Below are 15,662 nucleotides of genomic sequence, written 5' to 3'. Positions count from 1 at the left end.
AGAAGCTTTTTAGTCACAATTTTTTGGCAACCTGCAAAGAGAGCATAAAGTCAAAACTTATTCAACCAGAGAGATGTCTGATCACACACACACACGCACGCACACACGCACGCACGCACGCACGCACACACACACACACACACACACACACACACACACTCACACACACACACACACTCACACACACACACACACTCACACACTCACACACACACACACACACACACACACAAAGGTAAATTGAATGTTACCTTCTGGCCGTCAGATTTCCGTGTAGCCAGATAGACAGTGCCATGGTATCCCTCTCCCAGCTTCTTCCCAAGCACATATCTGTCAAGTAAAGATCCTGGAGAAAACATTTATGACATTTGCTCACTCCTGTTACTCTTCTGCTCAATCTAATCGTGAGAAAACTCTGTAAAACTCTGAAAAATAAAACAAAACCCTGCAGATTAGACAGAAAACATTACGGCAGAAGACAAACCTTAGCTGCTGTCTTTAGCTGAGCTGCTGTCTTTAGCTGAGCTGCTGTCTTTACCTGAGCTTCTGTCTTCTGCTGCAGTTTTGCTGCTGCCGCCATGTTGGATCTGGGCTGTTTTCACTCGTTTTGCAGCAACTGTGTCCTGATCCAGACATCCAGCCTTCCTCTTCAGTGCTCTTGGAGCTTCTGTGGATTCCAGTCAACAATGCATTATTAATGATCAGTTCTTTCATTAATTGGCATTTATTGTATTTGGGGATCTGTTCAAATGGCAGCAGTGCTACTAGTTTCCAGATGTTTTGTCATGAAGCTCTACTGAGAAATACTTTGCACAATACTGCATCATTCACAGGTTTAAAGGCACATTATGTGAGACTTTTATTATCAAAATCTCCAAAATCCACTAGAGGAGTGATTCATGAATGATCTCGCAGTGCATTATGGGACAGTGTAGTGTCCACTGGATGCACACTTCAGAATCTCTCCAGTAGTAGTAGGTCATCTGGGTACTTCTCACATGCTGTTTGTCAAATACTGTGAGGTCAGACATACTACTCGGCTCACATACTGTCTTAATGTACTATTTAGTATGGAAGCGTGTGATTTTAGACACAGCCAGTGTGTGTGTTCATGCTAATGATCGTATTAGCAGTGTGGTGCAAAATGTCTTTATTTATAGTGCCCTGACCTTTTAATAGCAGGGAAACTGCTATAGAATGTCTCGTACCATCACAACGGTCAAGTATGTTTGACATGCTTTTCTCTTTATTTGCCACTTGCTTTTCTTTTCTTTTGCTGCCTGCTGTTCATTCATTCTATTTCTGTTTGTTTAGCGAGGTTTTAATATGTTTGTGTTTTATTTGACAGCACAGAGCAGCATTATAACAGAAGCCCAACATTTATTTAGTCTGATAAAACAGCACACGTGATCACGAGCTGAAGAACCAGACGCGCTGGACTGTGGCATAATAAAAGCTCTGCTGCTTTGTGTCGTCGTGCACTGTGCCTTTAAGCTGACATATATATGCTCATACAACTGTAGAAGAGTAACGGTAGACTGACCTGAGCGGCTGTTCTCATCGCTGGACGTCTCTGCAGCTTTGATGCGTTTCCGCAGAGCGTATGGTTTGACTCCATCAGAATCACTCTGCAAATCATCATCCGCTTTCCTCTTCACTCCTCTTCCTCCTGATGTGGATTACAGTCAATAATGAATTATTAATAATCGATTATTTCAATATTGCCATTTATTTTACTCTGGGATTCAACAAATGGCAGCAGTGCTCCAGTTTTCCAGTCATTAAGAGTGGACTGACCTGAGCTGGACGCCTCTGTGTCGGCGTCTACACTTGTGTTCTCCAGCTCAGCAACTCTGATGCGTTTCCGGTGGGCAGATGGTTTACCTCCACCAGAAACACTCTGAAAAGCATCATCTGCTTTCCGCTTCACTCCTCTTCCTCCTAATGTGGATGACAACACAATGAACAATACACTCCTAATCTTAAGAATCATTTATTTTTTATGCCAGTAATGAAGCTTTTTCACGTTTGTTTTCAACTCTGAAAACTGGACTGACACAGTTTCAATTTACTACAACTTCTATGTTAAGCTGCTTTGACACAATCTACATTGTAGAAAATAGTTTGGACTGTGGGGGAACCCATGCCAACATGGGGAGAACATGCAAACTCCACACAGAAACACCAACTGACCCAGCCGAGGTTCAAACCAGCGACCTTCTATCTGTGAGGAGAACATGCTACCCACAGCACCACCGTGTCGCCCTATTTGAATGATTTTTTGGCACAAATAAAAGTGGATAATTTTCACACATACCGTGTATTTCTGCCAATTCAATTCAATTCAGCTTTATTTGTATAGCGCTTTTACAATGTAGATTGTGTCAAAGCAGCTTCACATAAATGGTCATAGTAACTGGAACAGTGTGGTTCAGTAACTGGAACAGTGTGGTTCAGGTTTTAGTGTTTAAGTTCAGTTCAGTTCAGTTTAGCTCAGTTCAGTGTGATATAATCATTACTGAGAGTTCAAACACTGAAGAGCAAATTCATCGATGCGTAGCTCTACCAATCCTGAACCATGCGAGGCAGTGGCGACAGCGGAGAGGGAAAAAAAACTTCACCTGATGGGAGTGAAGAAAAAAAACCTTGAGAGAACCAGACTCAGTTGGGCACGACCATTTTAATTTCTCCGCTGGCCAAAAGTCTTGTGCAGAACTTCATTCGCCGTGGTTTATGCTGGAAGATGGCCTCAATGAAGACTCGTCTGTCCCTGGAGCGTCGCTGGAATCAGACACATGTTCTCCACTCCCCACGACCATCAGCGCAGCAGCAGCTCAGGATATGGCCTGGTCCCGGATATGGAATCCTTGGGATCATCACGTCGCTGGTCTTGGATCCAATCAGTGACTCCGCCTAATCTGAGGACCTCGGGATGAGTATCCCCAGGTGAAAATAGAGAATAAAGAGAATAATTAGCGTAGCTGCTGTTCATAGTGTATTTAAGCAAGATGCAGAAGCCAGTGTGGAACCCGCTAGGTGATGCATTGAGTGTATGCTTTACTAAACAGATAGGTCTTTAATCTAGTTTTGAACTGGGAGAGTGTGTCTGAGCCTCGGACGTTATCAGGAAGGCTATTCCAGAGTGTAGGAGCCATGAAAGAGAAGGCTCGACATCCTTTACTTGATTTTGCTATTCTAGGTACTACCAGAAGCCCTGAATTTTGAGATCTTAAAGAGCGAGTTGGTTCGTAGCGAGACAGAAGGTTGGTTAGATAAACAGGAGCTAGATTATTTAGAGCTTTATAGGTGAGAAGTAATATTTTAAATTCAATACGAAACTTAACAGGCAGCCAGTGTAAGGAGGATAAAATTGGGGTGATATGATCATATTTTCTAGACCTGGTCAGAACTCTGGCTGCTGCATTTTGTACTAATTGAAGTTTGTTAATAGAGGATGCTGGGCAGCCAGCAAATAGAGCATTACAGTAATCCAGTCACGAAGTCATAAAAGCATGGACTAGCTTTTCTGCATCTGAGATGGATAGCATATTTCGTAATTTAGCGATATTTCTCAGATGAAAGAAGGCAGTTTTTGTGACATGGGATATATGGTTTTTAAAAGTTAGATTGCTGTCTAATATGACACCCAAATCTTTTATAGTAGAGCTAAAGCTAACTTTGTATCCCTCTAATTGTAAATTGAGTTGCGAGATCTGCTGTGTGCAAGATTTAGGCCCAATAAGTAATAATTCTGTTTTGTCGGAGTTTAAGAGAAGAAAATTGTTGGTCATCCAGTCTTTGATGTCTTTGATACACTCAGTTAGTTTAGAAAGTTCAGACGTCTCGTCAGGTTTAGTTGAAATATATAATTGAGTATCATCTGCATATATAGCAGTGAAAGCTGATCCCATGTCTTCTAATAATGTCTCCCAGAGGTAGCATGTAAATTGTAAACAGTAAAGGGCCTAAAACTGATCCTTGAGGCACCCCATACTTTACTGGGCAGATTTGTGAAGGCTGTCCATTAAGATTCACAAACTGGTAGCGGTCAGTTAAGTATGACTTAAACCATTGTAGAGGCAGTCCCTGGACACCTGTAGACTTTAAGCGATTTATGAGGATTTTGTGGTCAATGGTATCAAATGCCGCACTAAGATCGAGTAAAACTAATAGCGAGACGCACCCTCGGTCAGCAACTAAGAGTTGCAGCTTGCCTCTGTATTATGAATTTTAAGTGATGAAACTGTAGAAAAGTGTGATTCTGTAACGGGAGACTGACCTGAGCTGCTGTTCTCATCGCTGGACGTCTCAGCAGCTCTGATGCGTTTCCGCAGTGCATAAGGTTTACCTTCACCTAAAACACTGTGAAAATCATCATCCGCTTTCCGCTTCACTCCTCTTCCTCCTGATGTGGATTACAGTCAATAATGAATTATTAATAATCGATTATTTCATTAATTGGCATTTATTTTACTCTGGGATTTAACGAATGGCAGCAGTGCTCCAGTTTTCCAGTATTTCTCCAGTCATAAAGAGTGGACTGACCTGAGCTGGACGCCTCTGTGTCGGCGTCCACTCTTGTGTTCTCCAGCTCAGCAACTTTGATGCGTTTGCGCAGTGCATAAGGTTTACCTTCACCTAAAACACTGTGAAAATCATCATCCGCTTTCCGCTTCACTCCTCTTCCTCCTAATGTGGATGACAACACAATGAACAATACACTCTTCAGAATATAAAGATTGAGAAAATCCCCTTTAAAGTGCCCGAATTAAGTTCAAATCAACATCTGAGTTCTGACATGTTTACAGTAGAAAGTGTTCAACTTGATTTTGGCCATAATAGATAAATCAATCACTTTGATCCAGACACTGTATTGTTGCCTAGTGGCCAAAATCTCCGCATGCTCACTGGATTTAGCAGCTAACTGAGTGAAACACTTTGCACCCTGCTTCATGTTTCAGAATCTTCAGTGGTGATAAATGTATGGTGCTGAAGCTGTACAAGTTTTGATGGAGACACACCTGAGCTGGTTTTCTCTTGATAGCTGCTCATCTCTGTGTCTCTTGTGTTCTCCAGCTCTGCAACTCTGATGCGTTTCCGCAGAGCGTATGGTTTGCCTTCACCTAAAATACTGTGAAAATCATCATCCGCTTTCCTCTTCACTCCTCTTCCTCCTACTGTGGATTAAAACACAACGAACAATAAACTCTAAATCTCAATCTTGATTTTTATTGTCAATATTTCATAAAAAAAATCCTAACATTGAGAAAAAATCACCTTTTAAATAGTCAAATTAAGTTCTTAGCGGTGCAGATTATAAATATCAAACACTCAGATTTACAGCAGCAAGTTTGTAAATAATTTCATGCTTCTGTCATATTTCAGGCCCGTAGCCAGAGTGTGGGGGGAGGGGATAGAACAGAATTTGTCCTATACATAACCTCATTTGTCCTATTTTGGCTGCTACACCATCATAAATTGTGAAAATAACCTGTTGAAAAAAGCCGAATCATCTGTTGACGTCACATCAGTGTGACTTCAGCTAATCAGTATGCAAACTCATATTTTTCATGAGTCAAACATCCTCATCCAGCAAGACAACATACAATATGACAAAAGTGAAGTCATCTTTCACTACAAGTAGCCCAACGTTTATTCTGAATCTTGGACCTTATTCTTGAAGAAGAAAAAAAACACTATGAAGGTTTTGAAGCCAAAAGCGGCCCATGTTCAAGGTAATATTAATACTAATTGGGCTATTTTTGTTATCCATAAACCTTCAAAAAGTGAAGCTCTGCATTATTAATATTATTATGTTTTAGAAGGACAAATTCTGACTGAGGAAAGTTCAATGTGCTTGCCAGTTTATTTTCTCAATAAATGACAAATTTTTTTCATTTAAAACTTTAACTCTTTTTTTAAAATTATATATGATATCCTCTTAAGGGCCAAGATGTTTTTTACATGCATTTTTTTATTTCTCTTTGCTATTTGGGCTTATTGGAACCTAATTAGAATAAAAATCTAAGTATCATCTTTTGATATGATGTACTTTTAGAGAAACATGGTGTCCATATATGTGGACTCGTGGTCTGAATTTACATAAAACTCTTTCCTGAATGTTTTTGAATGCATATATAACATAGCAACATGACTACCAGAGAGTAAAAACAAAATTTTTCCCCCATTTCTGAAAGTTCAGAATAGGGTTTGGGACATTTCATATGCTGAAAACAGTTGCAGGATGACACTGTATGTCTGTAACAAAATATAAAACATTCAAAGTATTTTAAATAGCCACTTCTCCCTTTAAGTAATCGTTACAGAACTCCTATTAGTAAACCAAATCAGTTTAAACTTTCATTCATCCCCTCAGCTGTAACGTTTTTGAATTTAGGGTAGAATTTTGTATTGTATTATGTGCTTTGAGTATTATGTGTGACATGCGTGTATGCTGCAACCAAATCGCCTTCGGGAAATGTATAAAGACTACTTGACTGACTGATGATGATGGACATTCAGACAGCAGTAACGTCACCCCTCAACTGCAAAACGTTTCTCTACAGACAGTGATAACCCAGATGAGAAATTCTACAACAGAAATCAACTAAAGCTAATGAGTCCCTGTCATCTGAGTCGCTTTGCTGATCTTTAAACTCCCGCTTTAATCAGCTGTGGTTTTCTTTCTGTCCAATGACAGTGCGCGTTTCATACAAGCGAAAGAGGGTTTAGCTCAACTTGAAGTGAAAGTTGATTTTGGTGCTTGACTGGTTGCAATTTGTTGATTGAATGAACAGCAGGCAGCAAAAGAAAAGAAAAGCAAGTGGCAAATAGAGAGAAAAGCATGTCAAACATACTTGACCGTTGTGATGGTACGAGCCATTCTATAGCAGTTCCCCTGCTATTAAAAGGTCAGGGCACTATAAATAAAGACATTTTGCACCACACTGCTAATACGATTTTTGCCATACGCTTATTTCACGCAGTCACCATTTTGAAGAACCAAAGCGAGGCTGCAGTGGGAAGAAACCCAGAAGTATAAGACCAGAACTGTAAACATTGCATTGACAACACAAACCTCAAGCTGTTGCTGATATTTCAAAATGCAGAAATAGTGTGTAAACATCATCATTCAGTGAGTTTAATGTAACCCATTAAAAGCAGATTAGGCATCAAACAACATCACAGTTTCTTTAAGAGTAACACACTCAAGAACTCCTAGACTTCAGTTCATGGCAGCAGGTAAACACTGTGGGGGCTTGCCTGCTTCAGCCTATGTAACACGGTGAGTTGACAGGTGGGCAAATCGAAGCTGGTTTTTAATAAAACAAATATAATCTGCATATAATAAATAATATTGGTAAAGATATTTGCGTATTGCTGCACATCCTGTGTGTATTAAGCAATGTTTAAGCAATACGCACAACTGACTCGCTCTGCGCTGAACTTTAGACCTCCTCTCAGCTGGTCTATTGAACAGTTTAGTTCCTCAAAATAGCAACGTGCCAACAATGCGCCTCAGCACACCTCCTTTTTTAGAGCAGTACGCAAATGTATTTGCTATTTAAACAGCGTGCTGCAAAACGTCAAAATGTCCAGCTGAAACTAGCAAACAACAGTTGCATCACACCTTAAACCGGGTGTATGACAGGGCCCAGACACACGAACACTGAAGCGTGAAGCAGCCACGAAGATCATTCGAGTCATCAAGTGGATCCCTCATCTGTGTTTGCACTCAGTAAACAGCGGTGGGTGAACTGATGACCTTCACGGCCAGTCATTTCTGTTTTATTAACTCGAGTTTGATAAATGGCATCTAAAATGTGTTTGGGAAAGGTTAGCTAACTAGTGCCATTTTCCTTAACTTAGCTGAAAATGAGCTCTGACATCCCTTTTTATTTTCACTGTTCATTCAGAACGGACCTTTGGGTCACTCAGAAGGCAGTGAAATGATAAATTTGTGTCACGTTCTCTTCCCTGATAAGATATACAGCCAAGTGCACAACGTTCCTAGTAACTCCAAGCAATACTTCTGGATTTCTTCCCATTTTCTTCCTATTCGATTTCACTTTTAAAAATGCCGGTCGCGTCAAATCCCTCTACTCTTGCAGATTTTGAGATTAGGGAGCAATAAGAAAATTGTGTCTGAAACACTGCCTGAGTGATCCTACAGCTATGTTTTTGGGGGCTGATGCTCCTGGTAGGGTTTGCCATGGCAAAAACGTTTTAGGTGACAGGTCAGGCTACAGGTATGTGCCAAAAAAATTGGAATAATTTGTTTTAAAAAGTTTAACTTATGTGTTATTAGTTCACAACACACAAAATGAAGTATTTCAATCCTTTGTTTCAATTTAAATGATTATGGATAAACATGAAAAAACTCAAATCCAGTATTTCACAAAATTAGCATATTTCATTTGACCAATAAAAAGGATCTTAAACACACGCTGGCCTTCTGAAAAATGTGTTAATGTACTGTATTATGTCCTCAATATGGAGGCGATCGGCCTTCAACAAGGTTGAGGTACTATTGTAGCCCAAGTTGCTTTGATATCGGCCTTCAGCTCGTCTGCATTTCGGGGTCTGTTCCCTCACCTTCTTCTGTCATGTTCAAGGTCCCGAAAGGTAAATAAGAATATCTGTAAATTAGTGCATGTGACATCAACAGTTCAACAGTAATACATTTGATTCACAACCTGTAATCAAAACTGCACACCTGAAGTAATTCTGACCTACACTGTTAATGCTGTAGAGGGGACTCTTTCCTCTTTTGTCTGCACCACAGATGAACAATCGGTCTTCGATCTCTGCTAACATTACTGCACAACAGAAATGACGTTGTAATTAAAGAAATCTGATCTGAAATTCCTCTTCGAAATTATTATGACCTGTTAGCTACTGTCTTTGCGTAGGGCACCAGAGTCTGTGCCTGCTTCCCCAAAGAAAGTAACCTTTAGTCTCGATTTAGGGGAAGCTTTCTTTTGACGTTGCCACTGCTGCATGCCTCTGTGTAGTTAACACAATATATTAGTGCAAACAGTTTTAATAAAGTTCAAGCAGTTTTCAGTCAATTAATTTTACGTATTTGTGAGGCTTACAGCTGCTTAAAGGTTTAGTTCACCCAAAAATTGAAATTCTGTCATTAATTATCTACAAATGAAGATATTTTGCATTTAATCCAAGAGCTTTCTAATCCTCCCATAGATAAATCGTTGAATAAAGTTATTTTTGTTTAGCTTCATATAATTATAATTGAACAACTTAAGTCACATGAACTTATTTTGACTATTGTGGCGAGTCAGAGGAAAAACACATACACAAAGCGTTGGTGTTACAAACAGGTCTCCGGAGGGTGATTTATTTATATAGTGAAGTACGTGAAATGAGATGAATATGGTGCTCTTCAGTGGATAGGTGCTCTAGTGCTCCAGGGAGAATGTGAGTTTGAGTGAGAGTTCTGGTGAAGGATCGGTCAACTGCTGGAGTCCGCTAGAGAGGAGAGACAGAGAGACACAGACATTAGCACAGGGAGTCATTAGCTGCGTTTCCACTATCGCGCCTAAAGCGAGCCAGTCAAGGCCAGTCGCGTTTCCACTGTCATTTCCGGGGCCTAATCGGGCCAAAGCAAACCTAATCGGGCTTTCTTGGGGCCAGCAGCCGGCCTTATTAGGCCCGCCAAATACCTTGGGCCAGGCCCAGTTTGGCTAATCGGGAGGACCGGGAGAATTCCCGGTGGGCCGGTCCGTTTTTTGGCCGCGAGGGCCGGTGTCCCTAGCTCCAGAATCTGTTGCTCTCAGCAGTCACACTTTTTAAATTAATTTATTTACTTACTTGACTACAGTCTTCTTATTCATTATTTTACCGCAGCTCTGCTCTGCCTACAGGTTAATGATGATATTACTGATGAGTCAGTCCTTCATATACAACAGTTGTGGTCCAGTGGTTAGCACGTTAGATTACGACGCTGCCGATCCGGGTTTGATTCTTGTCTGAGTATGTTTTTTTTTTTTTTTAATTATAGTTTTATTGTTAAGACATATAATACTGTTAGGGTTTTTGAACATTTAAAGTTCTAAAGCAGCTGTTTTCTCAAAAAAAAAAAAAATTTTTTTTAAAAAAGACGTGATAGTGTAATTAGAAACTGAATTGGAAATGACCTTATTTTAATATAGTCAGTCGTGAACTGCGGTGGGCCGGTCTAAGGCTTAAAACTCCAGGGCTGAAAAAGAGTCCCACTCCGGCCCTGCCTTGGGCCAAGGAGGGCCCGCTGGGGCTTCGGGCGGAGTGAAAGGAGAGGCGGGCAGTTTTCTGGTTGCACATGAGCACATGCGCCAAACAAATAAAGAAATAAGGGAAAGAAAACATCTAGCCTTATAGTCTGGGATCTTTTTGCGTATGATCACCCTTATGTTTCCCTTTTAAAATGTAAGGCTGCTGCATAAAATAATAAAGTAGTTTAAATTTATAGTGACGTTCTTTGCTGCGTTCTCCTTTATGTTTCAATAACGCATAATAATCTTTACACCATATTAAAGACACAGCAGACAGTAAAGGTTTTCCAGAGTTTTTGTCAAGGGTAAAATGTTTGTTTGTGCGCGTTTAAATGCCTGTATGTGTGTGTGAGACCGGGCAAGAGCGCTCCTTCACAGCTCTGTTATGCCGCGAGCGGCTTTTTTCTGTATTTATTTTGGAGATAATACACAATATAAATACAACAGAAAGACATAAAACTTAACAAATTACATGCCCACTTTCATAGACTTTAAACAATATAGTGTCATATCTAGATAAAATAGCCTAAGCTATATTGAAATATAATTTAAAGAATTACAAATATCGGATATATATATATATATAAATCGCATTAAATAAATAAACCAATATAAAATAAACAAAAGCTAGCTATATGTAGGTAGCCTATATACAATACTTAAATCAAACCGTTTTAAAGCCACTTATATCCTAACTTTCATTTTACAAAGACCTGTCTGAAAAAAAAGATTTTCGATATTTTCTAAAAACAATTAACACCGGAGAAGGTTTGAAATATTATTTATAAAGTATTTGGTTGCGATGATATTAATCAAATCGCGCAAACAGAGCATTATTTGGGTGAGTGAAAGCAGAATCTTTCCTACCTTTTTTTCTGTCACTCAGTCCTGCGCAGTGCTCGCTGCTTTAAACGCATCGGGGGAAAGTCCAAACACAAAATGTGTTCTTTATCCTCAAACAACTGTTTATGTTTTTATATGATGTGGTTAAATTTATAAATGAAACTTTAAATGAAGAGCTTTAGTGAATAGCTGCCGAGCGCAACAAATATGGCTATATTTTATTAGGCTACTCGCTCTTGTGCCGGAAACACTTAACACGATGTCTATCAAAACGAGGATGTTATAAAATACATGCCATATCGAGTTATAAACGAGAATTTCTGTGGCTTTATATTATGGATGTGTGCGCTCTCTGTGTTGGGTCCCTCCGTTAGTGGCGAGAGCACTCGATGCACAATGCCAACAGTCGGTCGGCGACTAAAATGTAATGAATGGAAATACACAGGTCTGTGCGTATAGACATTTCATGTAATGCTGTACAGTAACGTGTCATTTGTTTGTTTCGGTTGTCTTCATTTTAATGGTTTCGTTTCAGGATGATTCTATGGTGTGCTTTATCTGCCTGTCCTGATTCCCACTGAAGTGGGCGGGTTGTGTGACGTTTGATTCGGGGACGTTCTGTGGGCGGTGTTTGCGTGACGCGCTATGAGTGAAGAAGATTTTATTCTCTCTGTATGAAGTATTTTCTAAGTGTAAAGCAGTTAATTTTCTCTTCACAAAATGTATGTAGTGTTTGCAGCAAACATGCCAGCCTGTGTTAAAAATACAGTGATATGTCTGTGTAAGATGAGTATGCCTGCACAGGAGCAACACTAGGAGAAGGCTGAGTGACTGATTGTGTAGAATAACTGAATATGTAAAGCACTGATTATTTATGTTAAATACTTGTATGAAGCTATATGTGTCAGAAGTTAGAATGAGTAACATATTATCAAGTTATTATCCTATCATGACAATGTATGTAAACACTTAGTTCCTTTGCATAAGTTGCATCTATAATTTGCTGACATAGACCTGTAACATCTCTGTTGACATGAGCTAGTGGGCTGAGAGCCAAGAATAGCAGGACCCCTTAGACTAGAAAACCTATTCAAAAATGGTCAAAAGTTAAAAAGAGACACATAGGGGTGTGTCAAAAACATAAATAAAGGAGAAGTAGCAGGAGAGACTTTGGAAGGTGTCCAGGAGAGACTTCAGAATGCTCTGGGGTCTGCTCTGCTCTTTCTCGGCTTTATTATGGAGAATAAAGTCTATTTTCTGATATTCAAAACCTCTGGTCTGATAATTTGTAATTGATGAGAAGTCAATATTTACGACAAATGGCGCCCGCACGTGCGGCTGGAAAGAGATAGACGGGTGACACTGGACATGCTGAGGCTTGGAGGAAAAACACAAATATGTGGCCACGATAAAAAACGGTAAGCAATTTTCGCTAATACGTTTGTGTTTTTTCTACCAAGGACCTGCTTGTAACGGTAAAAAGTCACTTGAACTGTTTCTCCAGCTATAAAGAACTACAAGTAAAACTAAAAAAGTAAAAGTAAAGATATAAAAGGAAAACAATGGGGTTTTGAATACCAGAAGAAAATAACAATTTGCATGCAAATGATCTGTGTTTTCCTAAGAGGGCCTTGACGGATAGGATAAACGTTAACTAGTAACTGTTACTCATGTTTGGGAAATTTTTTAATGATGAAGATTATGCCTAGAGCATTTTTAAGTTTTAAAAGGAAGTTCTTAAAGTGTGGTGACAGTTAAGAGATTAAAGCAGATTAATAAAGTAGAGAGAAGCGCGCAAAGACCTCGGAGTACCCGTTCTGTTTTAATAATGATAAATATTATTATTCAGGAGGCTGGGGGAAAAAAGGCAAGAATCCTGTGAAATGCTATTTTTACTGAAGAACAGTAAAGACGGGAGCAGAAGTAACAGGTCACTCAAGAGGAGTGTAGTGGAGAATTCTGTGGTTATAGCTCTAAGGTTAGAGGCTGCTCGGACAGGTCACTCAAGAGGAGTGAGGTGTATTTATGTAATTGTAAGTAGTTGTGTATTTGTCTATGTTGCTGGGGTGCTTAGAAGCTATCACCTTTGATCTAGAGAGACTAGAATAGAGGTGAGGTTCAGGTTACACAGTGTAAGAGATGAGGTTAGGACGAGTGAGAAGTATGATTGTGTTTAGAAGTATGTTTGCAATAAGAGTGAGTTTAAAAGAATTATCGTTTTATATTATAATATAAAAGAAGGACTGCATATGTTGTGTGATTTTATGAACAATAAGATAGAGAGTGATGCAGTTGAGGGAAGATATTGTGATACAGAGGAGGTTTAAGCCTCATAAAATTTATTGAGATCATATTGCATTTGAAAGACACAGACTAAAAACAAGAATATACGAGTTAAACATTTTTCTGAATAATCTCTGTGTGTTTGAAGTGTTTTTAAGTATGAACTATAGGCAGAGAGGGGACTGAAATTCCTGACATGTCGACAGTCTGGAAGAAGGTCTGCTTCAGGAGTGGTAAGAATCTGTCTATTTTAAGAACAAAAGTTTCACAGGACAGATAGAAGCTAAAGAGTAAAGATATATTATAAGGTATTAAATAAATAGAAATATAAAGTAATGAATAAGATAAATGAAATAAGAAAATATACATGATAGAATAAGATTTAATAAATAAAAAGTGTTAATAAAAATGCAACTAGAAGCTATACTAATAAATATTAAGAAATAAAAAATTGAAGCATGGAAATAACTACATATGGAGATTAATAGTTATATTGATCAGGAAAAAAATTAAGTTATATTGATAAAAAAAAAGATATGTTAATAATTTGAGTAAATAAAGAATTAGAAGAAAAAACTTTAATGAATATTGATTAATTGAAGAGTTAATGATCAAATGTTTAAGGAAAATAAGCTTAAAAAAATGAATTAGGAAAATCTAAGAGACAAAAATGCTAATTTTTGAAAAGGAAAAGAAGCATAGGAAAATGGAGAAAAAAGAAGTCCAAACATTGTTTAATAGAATTAAAAGAGAAGATGTTTAAAAATATATATTATAAAGTAATATAAGATAAAAATTAGAAAAAACAGCAACATTTTGAAGAAAACAAGATTTGGCTTTAAAAGATAAAATTATGTTTAAGTGCAATAAAAAATTGTTGTGGAGTAAGTTGACTGTTGTCATCTGTTTTAAAGTCAGCTACAGGCTGTCATCTGAGCCAACAGCTATTTGTAGTAAAAGCAGTGAGTCAGATGTAAAGCATAGACACTGAGGAGAAATGAAAGAACATAATAGTGAGTTCAAAAATTATATAGTTAATATTTTATGTACTTAAAAGGTAATTGAGAATTAAAAATTGCATTTCAGATAGGAAAAATGCTTAAAGTAAACAAACATGGGGAGTTAAAATAGTACTATGAACTTGAAGCTATTGCAGTAAGGATTTTGAACAGGTATATTAGACATTAGGCCACCATATAGTACTGTTGAATTAAAACAGGTATGGAAATGTTAGAGAAATTAAAATAGTGTAAGATGTAATGTAACTAGTGAGGAAACACTAGAATAAGATTAGGAAAAATAAGTGAAGCACAATCTGAAGCCAAAGAAATTAATTATAAGAACATTTAACAAATAGAAAATTAAGCATATTTACATATGATAAAAATGATTGAGAATGAAAAATAATTAGAGAAAATAAGTTGTTAAACTACAAAAGGAGTCTTTATTTGATGAATGAAAAAATGGAAAAAAAAAAATATATATATATATTTTATTAAGTCATGAGCTAAATTCTATATATATTAATTAAGAAGACATAGGGATGAACTTTGGGGGACTGTAGTCTTGTACCTACCAGACATCTCTGAGTACACTGGCAAATGGAAAGGTGTTTGAAAAACACAATGAGCAAAATGGCTGTTGACACTTGTGACATGCTACAGCAGTGATGCAGGCACTGCATACTCAGGTTTTACTGAGGACTGAAAAAGCTACATTTTAAGATGAAACTTTAAATGTGTATTGTTAAATAATATATTATGATGAATGTTAAATAATTTAGGTTTAAGTTTCAATTGGTTTAATCAAAAAGTTCCTTAAACATAGAATGATAAATTACAATGCAGCAGACTAACTAAAGAAAAAGAAAAAGCTTTTGATAAGGCAATAATATCTAAGCATAATATTATTGTGAATGACCTAAATCAAGATTGGATATTGAAAACTGGAAAAATTCAAATCTAGAAAAATTATTTATAGTTAAAGAGAAGATTGAAACAACAATTTTAATGAATTCATAGGACATGATAAGGTCAAAAAGTAACAGTTCTAAATTACTATAAGAAAAATTGAAAGAGAAAAGTGTTTAAGAAAAAGATATTGTTTCACATGAAAACATATGTGAAAAATAATTTGAAAAAAAATATTAAGGAATAATAGTTAAAACAGAGCAAAGAGAAATTTACAAAACATACAGTAAGTTTTAGTCAGCTGATAAAAAAGTGCATCAAAATTGTATGAACAACTAGTTTAATGAGAATGCCT

At 37.7% G+C, this 15,662-nt stretch overlaps 1 protein-coding gene across 19 annotated transcripts in view; it reads right to left on the bottom strand.

The window, feature by feature from the left end:
- Positions 1 to 2,321: 2,321 nt before the first annotated feature.
- Positions 2,322 to 15,662, bottom strand: part of LOC137487301 (uncharacterized) — a 173,377-nt gene continuing 160,036 nt past the window's right edge. For 15 of the 19 annotated variants that reach the window (XM_073926365.1, XM_073926366.1, XM_073926364.1 and 12 more), the window contains one exon: positions 4,110 to 4,405. In XM_073926365.1, the coding sequence (XP_073782466.1) occupies positions 4,197 to 4,405 (209 nt within the window). In that variant the 3' untranslated portion in view covers positions 4,110 to 4,196. Of the gene's footprint in view, positions 4,406 to 4,545; positions 4,690 to 5,021; positions 5,178 to 8,595; positions 8,640 to 8,738; positions 8,820 to 8,888; positions 9,007 to 9,327; positions 9,490 to 15,662 lie in introns of those variants that run through there. The other 4 variants (XM_073926381.1, XM_073926380.1, XM_073926384.1 and 1 more) reach the window with 3 other exon arrangements.

The sequence above is a fragment of the Danio rerio genome, chromosome 16 (genome assembly GCF_049306965.1).
Source record: "Danio rerio strain Tuebingen ecotype United States chromosome 16, GRCz12tu, whole genome shotgun sequence".
Taxonomy (NCBI): domain Eukaryota; kingdom Metazoa; phylum Chordata; class Actinopteri; order Cypriniformes; family Danionidae; genus Danio; species Danio rerio.
Note: the sequence above shows the minus strand (reverse complement) of the source record. Positions and strands in the feature narration are given on the sequence as shown.